This window comes from Miscanthus floridulus, chromosome 11 (assembly GCF_019320115.1).
Source record: "Miscanthus floridulus cultivar M001 chromosome 11, ASM1932011v1, whole genome shotgun sequence".
Taxonomy (NCBI): domain Eukaryota; kingdom Viridiplantae; phylum Streptophyta; class Magnoliopsida; order Poales; family Poaceae; genus Miscanthus; species Miscanthus floridulus.
In genome coordinates this window covers 67,692,444-67,705,736 of record NC_089590.1, presented here as the reverse complement: position 1 = coordinate 67,705,736, position 13,293 = coordinate 67,692,444, and the positions used below count along the sequence as shown (strand labels likewise).

Genomic DNA, 13,293 nt, shown 5'->3' with positions numbered 1-13,293 from the left:
TATTTTGAGTGAAGTAACCTTCTTGGTTCTGAAGAAACTGTTTATTGTTTAGGAACTACAGGTGTAAACTGTCTCTTGGCCGTGGACGTCGGCGCTGACTTCAGGAGGTTTCACCGGGAGAAGGCGGCAGCGTCCAGGGCTATGCCGACGCTGGACACACGGAAACACGGCGGAGTCCAGTCCACTGTCTACATATGAATCGATCTCTGAAGCATCTTATGTAATCTCCCATCCCAGCATTATGAACCTTTTGGTCCCAAAATTTTGAATATTTATCAATATTAAATCTGAGTTCAAATAATTGCAAGTTGAGCTAAATATGTTTGACCAAATTTAATCAATTGTCAGCATACAATAAAAAGTCTAATTCCAAATCAGGGTAAAATCACAATTAGGCATAACAAACAGGGGCAAAATCGCATGGGCATTCATGTCCTTTTGTACAAAGTTTAACACCGTTAGGGGTGGATAACGGAGCAGGGTTAAACTGGTGCTTCGTGAATGGCACAGTAGGGGTAAATTCACAAAGTCAAAAAAATATGGGCAAAATCATAATTTCGATACAAAACAATGGTACAAATGCAAGAGCCCCCAGTTGTTATGTCCCTGATTATGAATAGGCAACGGGATGTAGTTCTCGATGGGCACAAGTCTTATCATGTACTCTCTCACTTCGCTCGCAAAAAATGTACTCTCTCTTCTAAAAAAAGAAAAATACAATTCTCATTTTTGACGAGTCAAATATTTTTTAAGTTTAGCTAAATTTATATAAAAATCTACTAATATTTATGACAAATATTTTCTCAGAGGCCAAGTATTATTGCGTTGATTATGGAATATATTTTTATGATAAATCTAATTGGAAACATAAATATTGATTTTTTTATATAAACTCGATTAAATAAACTTATAAAAGTTTGACTTACGTGCAAAACTAAAATTGTACTATTGTTTTAGTACGGAGGGAGTACTCACCGCTGGGGTGCAGGAACCAGGATGCTGTAGTAAAGGGCACGTAATGCAGAGATTCGTGCCTCGCTCCGTATGACAGAGTCCTTCCTCTAGCTCCAAGTGCGCTCGGCGATTCTCCATATCCAAGAGATCCAGCTGTCTGCAACTCCCTTTGTATTCTTGTAGCTAGGCTAGCTCGAGCCTCTAGCTATTGTCGGCCGGCTAGTATACTAGCGGCAGCACACACACCACTGTCCACACTTCAACTTTGCCTTCTGCTCCTACTACTATATCTTTGTAGTCAAAGAGGGGTTCATGGGGACGGCTTCAACAAGCCCATCAGACACCATGGAGGCAGCAAGGCCCCCCGGTCTCTCCATCACCGTCGAGAAGAACCCGCCGGAGGCGCGCTTGCTTCAACTCGGTGTCAAGTCCTGGCCCAAGTAATGATAATTCAAAGCTTTCTTCCTGCCCCTTCTCTCTCGTTGGCCTTTAACCATGTGACGTGTTCGTTCGTTCGTTCGTTCTAAGTTTTTGCCTCTGAGATCTGATCGATCGATCCTTTTTCTTCGCGTACATATATATATGCGAAGATGGGGCTGTCCGCCGGGGAGGTTCCCGCTCAAGTTCGACGCGGCGCTGACGTGCTACCTCGTGAAGGGCAGGGTGAGGGCCGCCGTGAAGGGCTCCCGCGAGTGCGTGGAGTTCGGCGCCGGCGACCTCGTCGTCTTCCCCAAGGGCCTCAGCTGCACCTGGGACGTCGTCGTCGGCGTCGACAAGCACTACAACTTCGATCCCTCCTAAACCATATTTTAGCCCCACGCGTCGAGTCCACATGCACACATCTTCTTGTTCTGATTTGTCTCTTCTTCTTTTGTCTGACGCCTCGATCGAATTCCTGTGTTTGTGAAGCTAGCAAGGATTTGTGTGGTAGCCATTAGTTTTCTCTTTCAGGACTCATAAGTTGTGGGTTAACAGAATCTGATGGCTGGCTCTTCAGTTGATAGCTAGTAATTAATATACTACACGACTAATGTAATGTAATACGGAGTATATTACTAGTAGTACAGTTACAACAATATATGAGATCGAGTGGCAGTAGTGCAAAGATGATGTTCTTTCACGGAAAAAAAAGAGAGAGGAAGAAATGATGTTCTTGATTGGATGCTTTCGTTCCTTGACCGTCAGTTTGCCGGTTAATTAACTCATCTATGGGCTAAAGGCAGCCCTGTCTTTAGTGTTGTGACACCTGTGGGTGCCAGCGTCGCTCACTAGTGGTCACTGATGCCTATTTTGAGGTTAATGATGGTCGTGACTCACAGGTTGCTTTTGGTATTGCGCTTCCCCCCCTTTCCTCCCTTTAGTGTTGTGACACCTGTGGGTGCCAGCGTCGCTCACTAGTGGTCACTGATGCCTGCTTTGAGGTTAATGATGGTCGTCACTCACAGGTTGCTTTTGGTATTGCGCTCCCCCCCCCCCCCCCCCCCCCCCCCCCCCCCCCCCCCCCTTCCTCCCTGGTGTTGGGGGTGTGTGAATGAAGAGGAATTGAACGGAGTGGATGACGACGACGACGATGCTATCCCTTGCTGATCGGGCAAGTCCCTGTCCCGTCCAGCGGAAAGCGATGGTCCTCGCGACATGACCGTCTCGCCGTTCACACTTCTTTCGCTCTGTCGCGCCTTGGTGACTTCCGACGTTCCTCGTACGGCGCACGGCGACAGTGTTGTTGGTGCAGCAGGACATTGCTGAGCTGAAATGGCAAAGGCAAAAAACGATAAATAGCATCAGAGAGCCGGAGGGTATTCCAGCTTCCAGGTGGGCCTGTTATCTGACCAAAACTTTCATTGTTAGAAAGCCCAGAAGACCATGATTAAAAAAAAAAGAAAGCCCAGAAGACCCATTAGAACACGAAAAAACCAACAGAAGTCCATTTGCCTAGTAGCATCCCATCTATATGAATCCAATTTCTTCCCGAGACTTCCAAGAAAAATCCCGAATTGGATAAAAAATTGACGGGTTAATGTGAGCTTATCCATGCGGCTAGGCACTCTTCAAATATGAATCCATTTTCTAACTGGCTTTCGTACTTTGGTGAGTCTTCTGAGATCCTTTCGATGACCTATGTTGTGTTGAAGGGATATCTATATGATCCGATCGATTGCATAAGACCTGCGGTAGCAATAGAACCAGAAAGCCTTTGCAACTGCACGCTCCGATCCGGTATTCAGGTTGGCGATCGCAGCTCCATCGACGTCACTAGCTTATCGCTGAGTTTTTGTTTTATATCTACATAGCCATACTCCATCTATTATAAATTATAAGATGTTTTGGTCTTCTAGATACACAAGTTTTGCTATACATTATATCTAGATACATAGTAAAAATATTGTATTTGAACAAGTCAATATTTTATAATCTAAAATGGAGGGAGTAGTTGCTAAAATTATCTAAGAATCGATCTAAACGACCGAACTAATAAGTAACATGATTATTAGCTAAACAACCAGTTAATAAATAATTCCTACGTCCCAAAATAAGTAAAAGGAGATGTACACTTATATTAATATTAATACTTATTTGTATATATTTGGTAAAAGTAAAAAAAGTTTACTCCTCGAAAACTGAGATGTATATTTATTTTAGGATAGAAGAAATATCTCACTAGCTATATGAACTCGAAAGTAGTTGTGAAACGACATCTATACTGCGAACGGACGTCTACAGACTGAACAGACATCTCTTCACGAGTGATCTCATCCATCAAGCACAGGATTAGTGGATTAGGATTAGACAGTTAATTTTAGTTCTAAAGGACTTTTTTTTTTGGGAACAGTCGTGTCCCTTCGTGACACCCCTCCACTTATATAAATATATTTCCGAGATCCATGAAAGCAACTGTTCTTCCTCACATTTACATTCACTTCTAACACATTATCGGCACTGTGCTCTGCGAACAAGAGGAAGAACAGAGGCACGCATGCCTCTCGACCATCACCGTTCCCTCAGAGTTCGCCGAGAACAAGAACAATAGCAACGCTAATGCAGAACTGATGGCCACCAGCGGCCAGCCCCTACGCTGATCCAAGTCTTCCAAGAAGAGCAGCAACGCTTCCCTTGCCGCCGTGGAAGACGACGTACTGCGATCTTACTGTACCAACAAGAATGGTTTTCATCCTGTTCTTCCCCACGACGAAGAGAGATGAAACATCATCAAAACCAGAAAGAGGACAGGAGATCACCGGCCTTCATGAATGCACATCTACTGAACAGATCGTATGTTTTCATTAATCAATGATGTTCTTACCTCTGATGAAGTGGAAGATGTCGTTCTCCAGCTTCTTCCTCTCCATCATCAACAAGGTTGGTGATGTCAACCATCGCCCCTGACCAGCGACGCCTCGCACCATGGCAGCCACTGCGCGCTGCTCGTGCAGATTGCACAATGCAGACGCACATGCGGTCAGCAGCGCAGAGGTCGGTGCTCTGAGCGACCGTGATTGGAGCCGACATCGAGTCGGCCTTCGTCTCGGGCCAACGCATCGGCACCCACGTCTGCGGCCGCCCGAGCGCCTGGCCTGCGGCAGTGGCTTCCTCGCCGTGGCCCCTCGCGGCCTCCGCGTCGTGGCCCTCGCGGCCTTCGCACCGTGGCCGCGCGCCGCGGCCGGTGGCCCCGCAGTGGCCCAGAGCCGGCCTTCCCAGAAGCCGCCATCGGCGGCATCCTCACGGCCTCTCGGCCTAACGACGATTTTCTCCCGAGGAGAAACCGTCCGTGAGAAGGACTGGTCGACTGGATGGATAAGGTTGTGTAAATTTTGCAAAAATAACCTTACATTTTTTGTAAATTAAATAATTATCCTTCTAGATACCATTATGTTTCGTGCCTTTGTGTTATAGCCAAAGGTTACAACATTAATCACATAGTCTATTTTCGACATCAGTGTACAATATTTCACTATGCTTTATTTGCCTCGTGCAAATATATTTTCTAGAGCCTTAAGTATTCAAAAAATTGTATAAGTGATAAGTTTTGTTTGCTTCTAAGCCCTCGGTTCAACATAAAATTTTAAATTTACAAGCAAATAAAATTATTGTTTGGTACTGTTCAAAGAGTTTGCCCTATGACATTTTAAATAAACATGTACTATTAGCATTACATGTTCAAAGTGTTTGTTCAAATTGATAAACCCAATAAACATGTGCTATTATTACATTGTTCAAAATGTTTGTCCAAATTGGCAAACCCAATAAACATGTAATATTATTATCACGACCTTTGCATTGCAACTACTTTGTTATTTGCAATTTTCATTTCATCGTAAGCCCATTCATGCTTTACTTAAGGCTCGTAGTGCTTACATTTTTAATGCAAAATTGATGAAGTGTATTATCTCATTATTTGTACAATACAAATGTTCTACATTGTATGTTGGCCATACATAAGGTAGCACTATAGTTGCTACTGTAGATCTACACTAGGATCCACAACTTAGTGAGTATCATCAACGTGAGTACCCAATTCATTTGTGAATTAACTAAGGTCTACATCAATCTTTGATGACTACCTTAAGACGTGTTCATACAACTTGTATTAATGACATGGCATCTATTGTTAACACAGATTATGCCTATTTTGAGGTCTACATCTTTACTGTGACTACCTCCATTATGTTATTATGCATATGAGATTTTTACACTAACATTAATACAAGATTATCTTGTCTTTATTTTACATCCTATTACAACACTACCATAGCAATTTTAATTTACCCTTAAAAGTAAATTCAGAAGATCTATGGTTTGCACCTAGTTGGAATAATGGACACTGAAAGAGTTTGATCTCTCACTCTTGATGATCACCATTATCCAACATGGACCAATGGACGTAAAGTTAAACTTTATTGTTCTATAGGATTTATAGCAAAATATACTTGGTGCTCCTCGTAAGAGAGCATCACCGCTTACTGAACAATTAAGTATGAGTTTTATTTAAATAAAGCACTATACACATCTAGATCACACATATGTGTATCTTAATGGATGCAAATCGAAGCACTATATGGCTAGGCTCTCAATGAGCTGATATGAACAACATAAGGCAGTCATTATGCCCAATGCCATCTCTGATTGGCTACAACTTACCAAATGTATTCTAGATTAATTCCTACATTACTTTAGGTCTAAGTGTATGATAAACTCTTATCGAGGAATCATTATTAGCATTATAGTGATGCTCTATCATCTGAAGTACATTGAATTTTCAGAATCATAACAAGTTCGATGCCATGTAATAATGCCATCCATAGAACTTTAATGGTAAGATTTAACGCAAAAAGAAGTAGCAACCCCTGTACATTCTTTAGGGTCAAGGCATTTCCCAAATATGACAAAATCATATTCTGTCCCAATTGTGTATGTTACAGACACACAACTTAGAAATGTCATGCCTTGAAACATTTAATTGATCAGTATTATAAATCCATTGGACATAAATATCCACCTCAATAATAAAGATATAAAGCACGCTTCTATCTTCAACATGACACCACTAGGAAGGCCAGTTGTTCATAAGTTTCATGAAAAAACCAAGTAGCAACCAAACACTTAATTAATAAGTGGATATTATGAGCATGGAGAGCACGATCATCAAATTTACTTCGTTTGATCCATTTTGGAGACCAAATTTGTCTTCCATTTACAAAGATACCTAGTATCTACATCCTCTTTTGGTGTTGTAATATAAAATGTTATCATCAATTTTAATTGAATATCACAATAATGTGCCATCACATTTGATATTCCATTAATTAACTTATATGTAATCTATATATTTGCAAAGAATGTCATTATATTTTTCATGCTATATATAGACCTATATGGGAGTCAATCCAAATGCAAAGAGAAATTTTGCTTAGTGGATAGTTACATCACAAACTCTATACATAGGGAAGCAAAATATTTCTAAACTCTTACATAGAGACAAGGAAATATTTTGTTAATCGCTTGACGCGATGTCATGATAGTGGGCTTTGGTCGTCCTACTATCATACACCCTATTGGTACTTAAATAATAATCATAAATTCATTCTTGTATTCTGATTCCATAATGTACCCAATTAAAATTATAGAGATATCCGTCAATGTGGTTTTTATATGGAAACCCTAAGATGACAACTAAGAGGAGTATTTTTCTCTTAACAACAGATATGGCAATACTTAAACAAAACATCATCGGTTGGATTTGACTACATATACATAACATGTATCCAATGTTGCGTACAAATAATTCTCTCTCTTGATGTCAACAAGACTTAGCACATTTGCCTTAGTTATTCAACTATAGAGATAACTTGAGAATTATTATCAATTCTATTGGTCATAGCATCAATATGAGCCACTACATTTCTTGAAGAAATTCAAGAACATATATGTGACTCTATTTACCATTTTATGGACCATAAAGATACTATGTAATGTACATTTATGCATCCATAATATAGTCCCAGGTGTGTCTCTTAGTCATGAGAACCATCACTATACCAAACTCATTGCTCGAAATCTTCAATTTAGAGCAAATTATCCTGGATGCGGGATCAAATCCATTTTATATGAAACAGTTTGGTTTTTGGGTACTATATATCAAGTACCTTATGTCTATATCAATAATAGTTTTATTGAGTCTCTTATTGAGAATCAAATTGTAAGACATATTAAAATAGAATTGTAATTTACCAGAACTAAGTTGTTTTTATGCGGACCTTACACATCGCATCGTTAATTCAAATTCATCAAGCTGCACTTATACAACTCCCTCCGTTGCAGTATGTACGTGAAACTTTGGCCGCAGCCAAACATTTTCCATCTGCGCAACAAGTATGTTTTCACATACCCATATCACCACCTCAACATACCAATGGACATTAGGGATCTCAAGAGGAAACTCTGTAGTGGATTTATAAATTGCCCATATGTTGATCACATTTGAGGATAATTCCAAGCATTAGGGGAAGATTTATACCACATTAAGAATGCCATGAATCAAAAGAGCAATCCTCACATCCACGTACCAAAAATTCTAAACCTAATCGTTTAGAATATCTTATATTTGCGTCATATTGCAAAGAATCTGCCAGAAATATTTACTGATAATAAGGGTGTCACAAAATCCTCTTATCCTACTTATAATGCGCCCAAAAGAATGGAGGCACCAATTAAAACCATTTAACTCCCACTTCCAAAGAAGAGGGAGAGAAGTACGGCCGCTCCTAAGGATAATGCTCTAAGTAAGCATCTGAGGATACCGAGGACAATATCCTCCAAATCAGTAAATCCAAGCCAACCTCAAGTTGGTAGACACCCAAAATAGATGAGCATCCAAAACCCAGATCAAAATCCACCTGGATCAACGGTGCACCCAAATTCTGATCCTAGGACATTAGAACACCCTAACTCTGAAATGACTCGGAGTCCAAAAGGATTAACATTTTCACATGCTATATTGATTTCAAGAACTGAATCAATCATTTAAAGACTACAAATTACCGCGACATATACTCCTCAAAGATTGCTTTTTTATCTTACTGGATCCAGACCAAAAGTCCTAGGCAGAGTGTCTTCACACTTAAATTTGGTCAAACTAAAAGGTGGCAATTAAGGAGATTGCTCTTGTTCAATGATGGAAAGTATTACCATAGTAATATCTTCCCTCACAGAGTTTCTTTTTAGAAGTAAGGTGATGAACAATGAGAGCTTGTAGTATATGGTTTCACGCAGAGACCCAGCATAGCATACCCCATGGTATGTGTGAAAATAAAGTTTTCCAAATTCAATAATTGGCATATCAAATGAATTTGATAGATTCGGACATACAAGTCCCAATGGACTTCATATTCTGAATCCAAATATAAATCGCAACATACATTGTGTATAATTAAGCATGATTGCGTATATTGGATATTTTGATATTATCATGATACAAAAATAATTATGCAATCATTTGAGATACAATTTCCATCATGTGGATTCGAGATGGAGGATTTGGGTAAGACCAAATATTGCCTAGGCTTACAACTTGAGCATCGTCCTTCAGGGATTTTAGTGCATCAACCAGCCTATATCCAGAAAATATTGAAGAAATTCAATATAGACAAATCATATCATAATAAAACTCCGATGGTTGTTCGTTCTTTAAAAATGGAGAAAGATTCATTTAGACCACGAGATATTGGAGAAAAGATATTGGGACCAAGGTTTCATATCTTAGTGTCATTGGAGCACTTATATATCTTGCAAATTGCACCAGGCCTGATATCGCATTTGCAGTGAATATACTAGTTAGACATAGTGCAAATCCAACTCACCATCATTAGACGGGAGCTAAGCATATCCTCAAATATCTTAGTGGCACAAAGGATCTTGATTTATTCTTTAAGAGAAATCTTGATTCCTAATATGATTGGATACACGGATGCTAATTACTTATCTGGTCCCCATCCTAAACTGGATTTGTATTCTTACATGGAGGTACAGTTATTTCATGAAGTCTTCTAAACAGACTCTGACATCGATCTCTACTAATCATTCTAAAATTATTGCTCTATATGAGGCATCACATGAATGTGTATGACTTCACAGAATTATTAACCATATACAACAGGCATATGGTATTGGTTCGATTAAATCACCTGCAATTATCTATGAAGATAATTTCGCTTATGTTACATAGATGCAAACAGGTTACATAAAGAGTAATGTCGCTAAGGACATTGCCCCTAAACTGTTTTATCCCCCATAAGTTACAAGAAAGCTTGAAAATAAACATCTTGTAAATCACCGCATGCGATAATCTCGCTGAACTATTTACTAAGTCCTTACCAACTTCTATGTTTCAAAAAATTCTACATAAGATTGGTATGCGATGACTTTAAAATTTGCAAGAATCAGGGGAGACATCTCCTAGATGTTGACCTGTACCAGTATTATATTATACTCCTTTCTTTCACAAGTTTTACTCATAAGATTTTTTGTTAAAGTTTTTAATGAAGTAATATTAACATAAGCATGTGTCATATTTTCTATTTTTTCATCAGGATTTTTGTGGAAAATATCAAAGACACATATTGCCCTCACAACTCATTCATGGTTTTTCCATGAAAAGGTTTTTCATATGAGTTATCCAAGAGGCAATACCAATAATATATCGTCACATTTTCTCATAATTTTTCCACTGGATTTTTACAGGAGTTTTAACGGCATATCATTTTATATTGCTCCTGATATTTTTCCCAAAAAGTTTTTGGGGGGAGTTATCTTTATGTTGTATCTCCAATATTTTTTCCCATGAGATTTTTTAATGGGATACCAATGACATAGTGGTTTATTTAAATCACAAATGAATATGCTATTTTCTCCTTATTTTTCAATAAAGTTTAAAGAAGTTTTTATGGCATATCATATATTCCTCAGATTTTTCCTATAGATTTTTTTGAGGAATTTTCAACTTACAGCTGCATTAATCTCAAGGAAGATTTAATCAAGGGGGAGTATTGTGAAACGACACCTATACGCGAACAGACGTCTATAGACGAACATGCGTCTCTTCACGAGTGATCTCATCCATCAAGCACAGAATTAGTGGATAGGATTAGACAGTTAATTTTAGTTCTAAATGACATGTCTTTTGGAAACAGTCATGTCCTTTCGTGACACCCTCTACTTATATAAATATATTTTTGATATCAATAAAAATAACTGTTTTTAGACGTCTTGTTCATTTACATTCACTTCTTCTAACAGAAACCAACTAATTGCAGTCCGAAGACGGAGAAAAAGACGTATGCCATCAGGTTCAATCCAAACCCGCATAGCCTACAGATCGAGGACCACAATATGGGCCTTTGCTGGAGCTACAGATTCGGAACCGTGAACACGGTTTTAAGATGGGCCTTCACTTGTCGTAAGCCCATTCCAAGGTGCTCCAGTTTCCTCTCAAAAAAGAAAGTGCTCAAGTTTAGCGTTGCAATCTACATCAGCAGGATTTCCAAAAAAAAAAAAAAAAAAAAAAAAAAAATCTACGTCAGCAGGAGCATGTACTGTTGAAGGACTGTACGCTCCAGGTCCTGCTCGACTGCTTCCATCAACGATTAAGCCTGGAAATCTCGCCGTGTTCTGCGGCACTATTTCAGCACTACTTTTTAATGAATAATTATTGTTTTTCTCTCAGAACAAATCAGTATAAGCATCAGCATATACGAAATGCTTTAGAGGTCCTGTTCGCGTGACCTTAAACCTGGCTTGATCCGCTTCTTTTTTCATCCGGAATAGTGTTTTCCTCTCACAGATTCCTCCAGAATTCCTCCAAATGAACAGGGCCAGCATTCAGCCTATTCGCTGGTTGGTTTCTGGGCTGATAAGCCCGACTGATATTGGTTTGTTGTGAGAGAAAAACACGGTTGACTGAGTGATAAACCCTGAGTGAAATCAACTTGACGTTTTCAGGGAAAAGAAAATACTGCAGCAGCTGAGGCTCGCTATCAAGGTCCCTCCCTTTCTCGGCTAACAAATATGCAGCACTGATGCGGTGCAGCGGCGATCCAGTCTTGAGCCATTACTCCTGTCACAAAGACAGCTCTTTAGTCTGACGGAGTATCCATGCCAACTTGCAAAAAAAAAAAAAAACCAAACACGACAACAGTGAAATTATGCACGCTTCCATGCTCCGTTGGTCAGGTCTGCTAATTGCCCACGGGTTCCACAAGTAAGACGCATCGGGATAACCGTGCATCTCTATCACCAACGAGGAACAGCACCTTGGACACCTCAACCATGTTGAATACTGGTTACCAGATAACCAGATTGTATATACTGATACTGATCCAGCTGCTGGATTTACTAACCGGATACAGAAGAGGATGCAGGTGACTGTAGCACCGAGCAAAATATATTAGAGAGGTGAAAGTTTGTCACCGTTAAGGATGCATCAGCATGTCATCAAATGGAGAAGGCCATGTCACACAAGCTAGATACTTGGCTATGTAGCGGGCGCTGACTTTGCATCTTACTAATATACGGAGTACAACTACAACCTATGCTGTCCCTTTTTAGCTGAATATACCATCTATATTAGTATTTCAGCAACTACAGCGACATGGCTCGAGATGGAAATATTAGCTGGCCAGTAGGATGAGAGCAACATTTCGTATTGTTTTCCGGATTAACCAGCTCAACTATGAATAATTTACAACGAATCTACTACGAAATGAAGGCTAGATGAACTGTGTGTATGGAGCAATTTGATGTCAGCGATCGACAATAGGGAAGATTCTAGTTGAGCACGTTAAAATGTGTTTTCTTAGGTAGTACTCGTGTTCCTACCGTATCTCATCACAAATCCATTTTCTCAAGAATCTCAAATTAATCATTCGTTCAGTGCCAAGTGTGTTGTGATCAATAGTCAGCCTGTTCGTTTCGACTAAAACGATCGTGGATTATTACTGCTGGCTAGTTTGGTATGAGAGAAAAATAATGTTCCGACTTATAATCCATGATCGTTTACGACCAAGCGAACGGGCTGACTATAAGCAGGAAGCCAGGGTGGACCTTGCTTGCAGCAGCATCTCTTATTATCAAACGAGCTTACTTTGGCCGCCGGCCAGGGCATCCACGTCGCCCGAAAAATTTCCAGCCGTTCGATATCGCGTTGGACGTCCCAGATTTGTTGTAGCGGATTTCGTCGTAAGCGGCTTCCCCTGCTTCTCCTTGCCTTTTCCGGCTTCTCCTCAGCTTCTGCTCGGCTTCTCCGGCTCCTCGTCGGAACCCGCCCAGACGAATATATTCGCGCCTCCTGCTTCAGCTTCTAGACGCTTCTCCTTTCCCATCCTCTCTCCTCTTCCCTCTCTCCCCCACGGCCGACGGGCGACGGCAGGGCGACGGTGCCTCGCGCCTGCCGCGACCCGCGCCTGCCGCCGCCCTCGCCCTCCTCCTCCTCCCCCTCCCCCCTCGCGTCGCCTCGTGCTAGCCGGACCACTGCCGGCGGCGCACCGCATGAAGCGGATGTCGGCCCGCGACGCCGCGGCGCCGCGCGTGCCCCACCGGGCGCGGCCGCCACAGTGCAAGGCGCTGCGCGAGCAGGGCCTCGCCGTGGGCCGCCGGCGTGGGCCCCCCCCCCGCGCGCGGCCTCCTACCGATGTTGCGCACCTGCTTCTGTGCAACAGGAAACCCTAGGTGCCTCTCCGTCTCCTGATCTGTCGCTGCCTCTCCCTTCTCGTCCCCAATCGGGTGCCGTACCGGTGCGGGAAGCGCTCGGTGCGGCCGGATCGAACGGCGCGCCAGTGCGGGGAGCCGTCA

The 13,293-nt window shown here is 41.2% G+C and overlaps 1 protein-coding gene across 1 annotated transcript; it reads left to right on the top strand.

Moving 5' to 3' along the window:
• Positions 1 to 1,122: 1,122 nt before the first annotated feature.
• On the top strand, positions 1,123 to 2,188 carry LOC136493681 (uncharacterized). The gene is made up of 2 exons (XM_066489784.1): positions 1,123 to 1,394; positions 1,545 to 2,188. Exons 1-2 carry the CDS (start codon positions 1,267 to 1,269, stop codon positions 1,753 to 1,755), a joined length of 339 nt encoding a protein of 112 aa, XP_066345881.1. The 5' UTR covers positions 1,123 to 1,266; the 3' UTR covers positions 1,756 to 2,188.
• Positions 2,189 to 13,293: the final 11,105 nt, after the last annotated feature.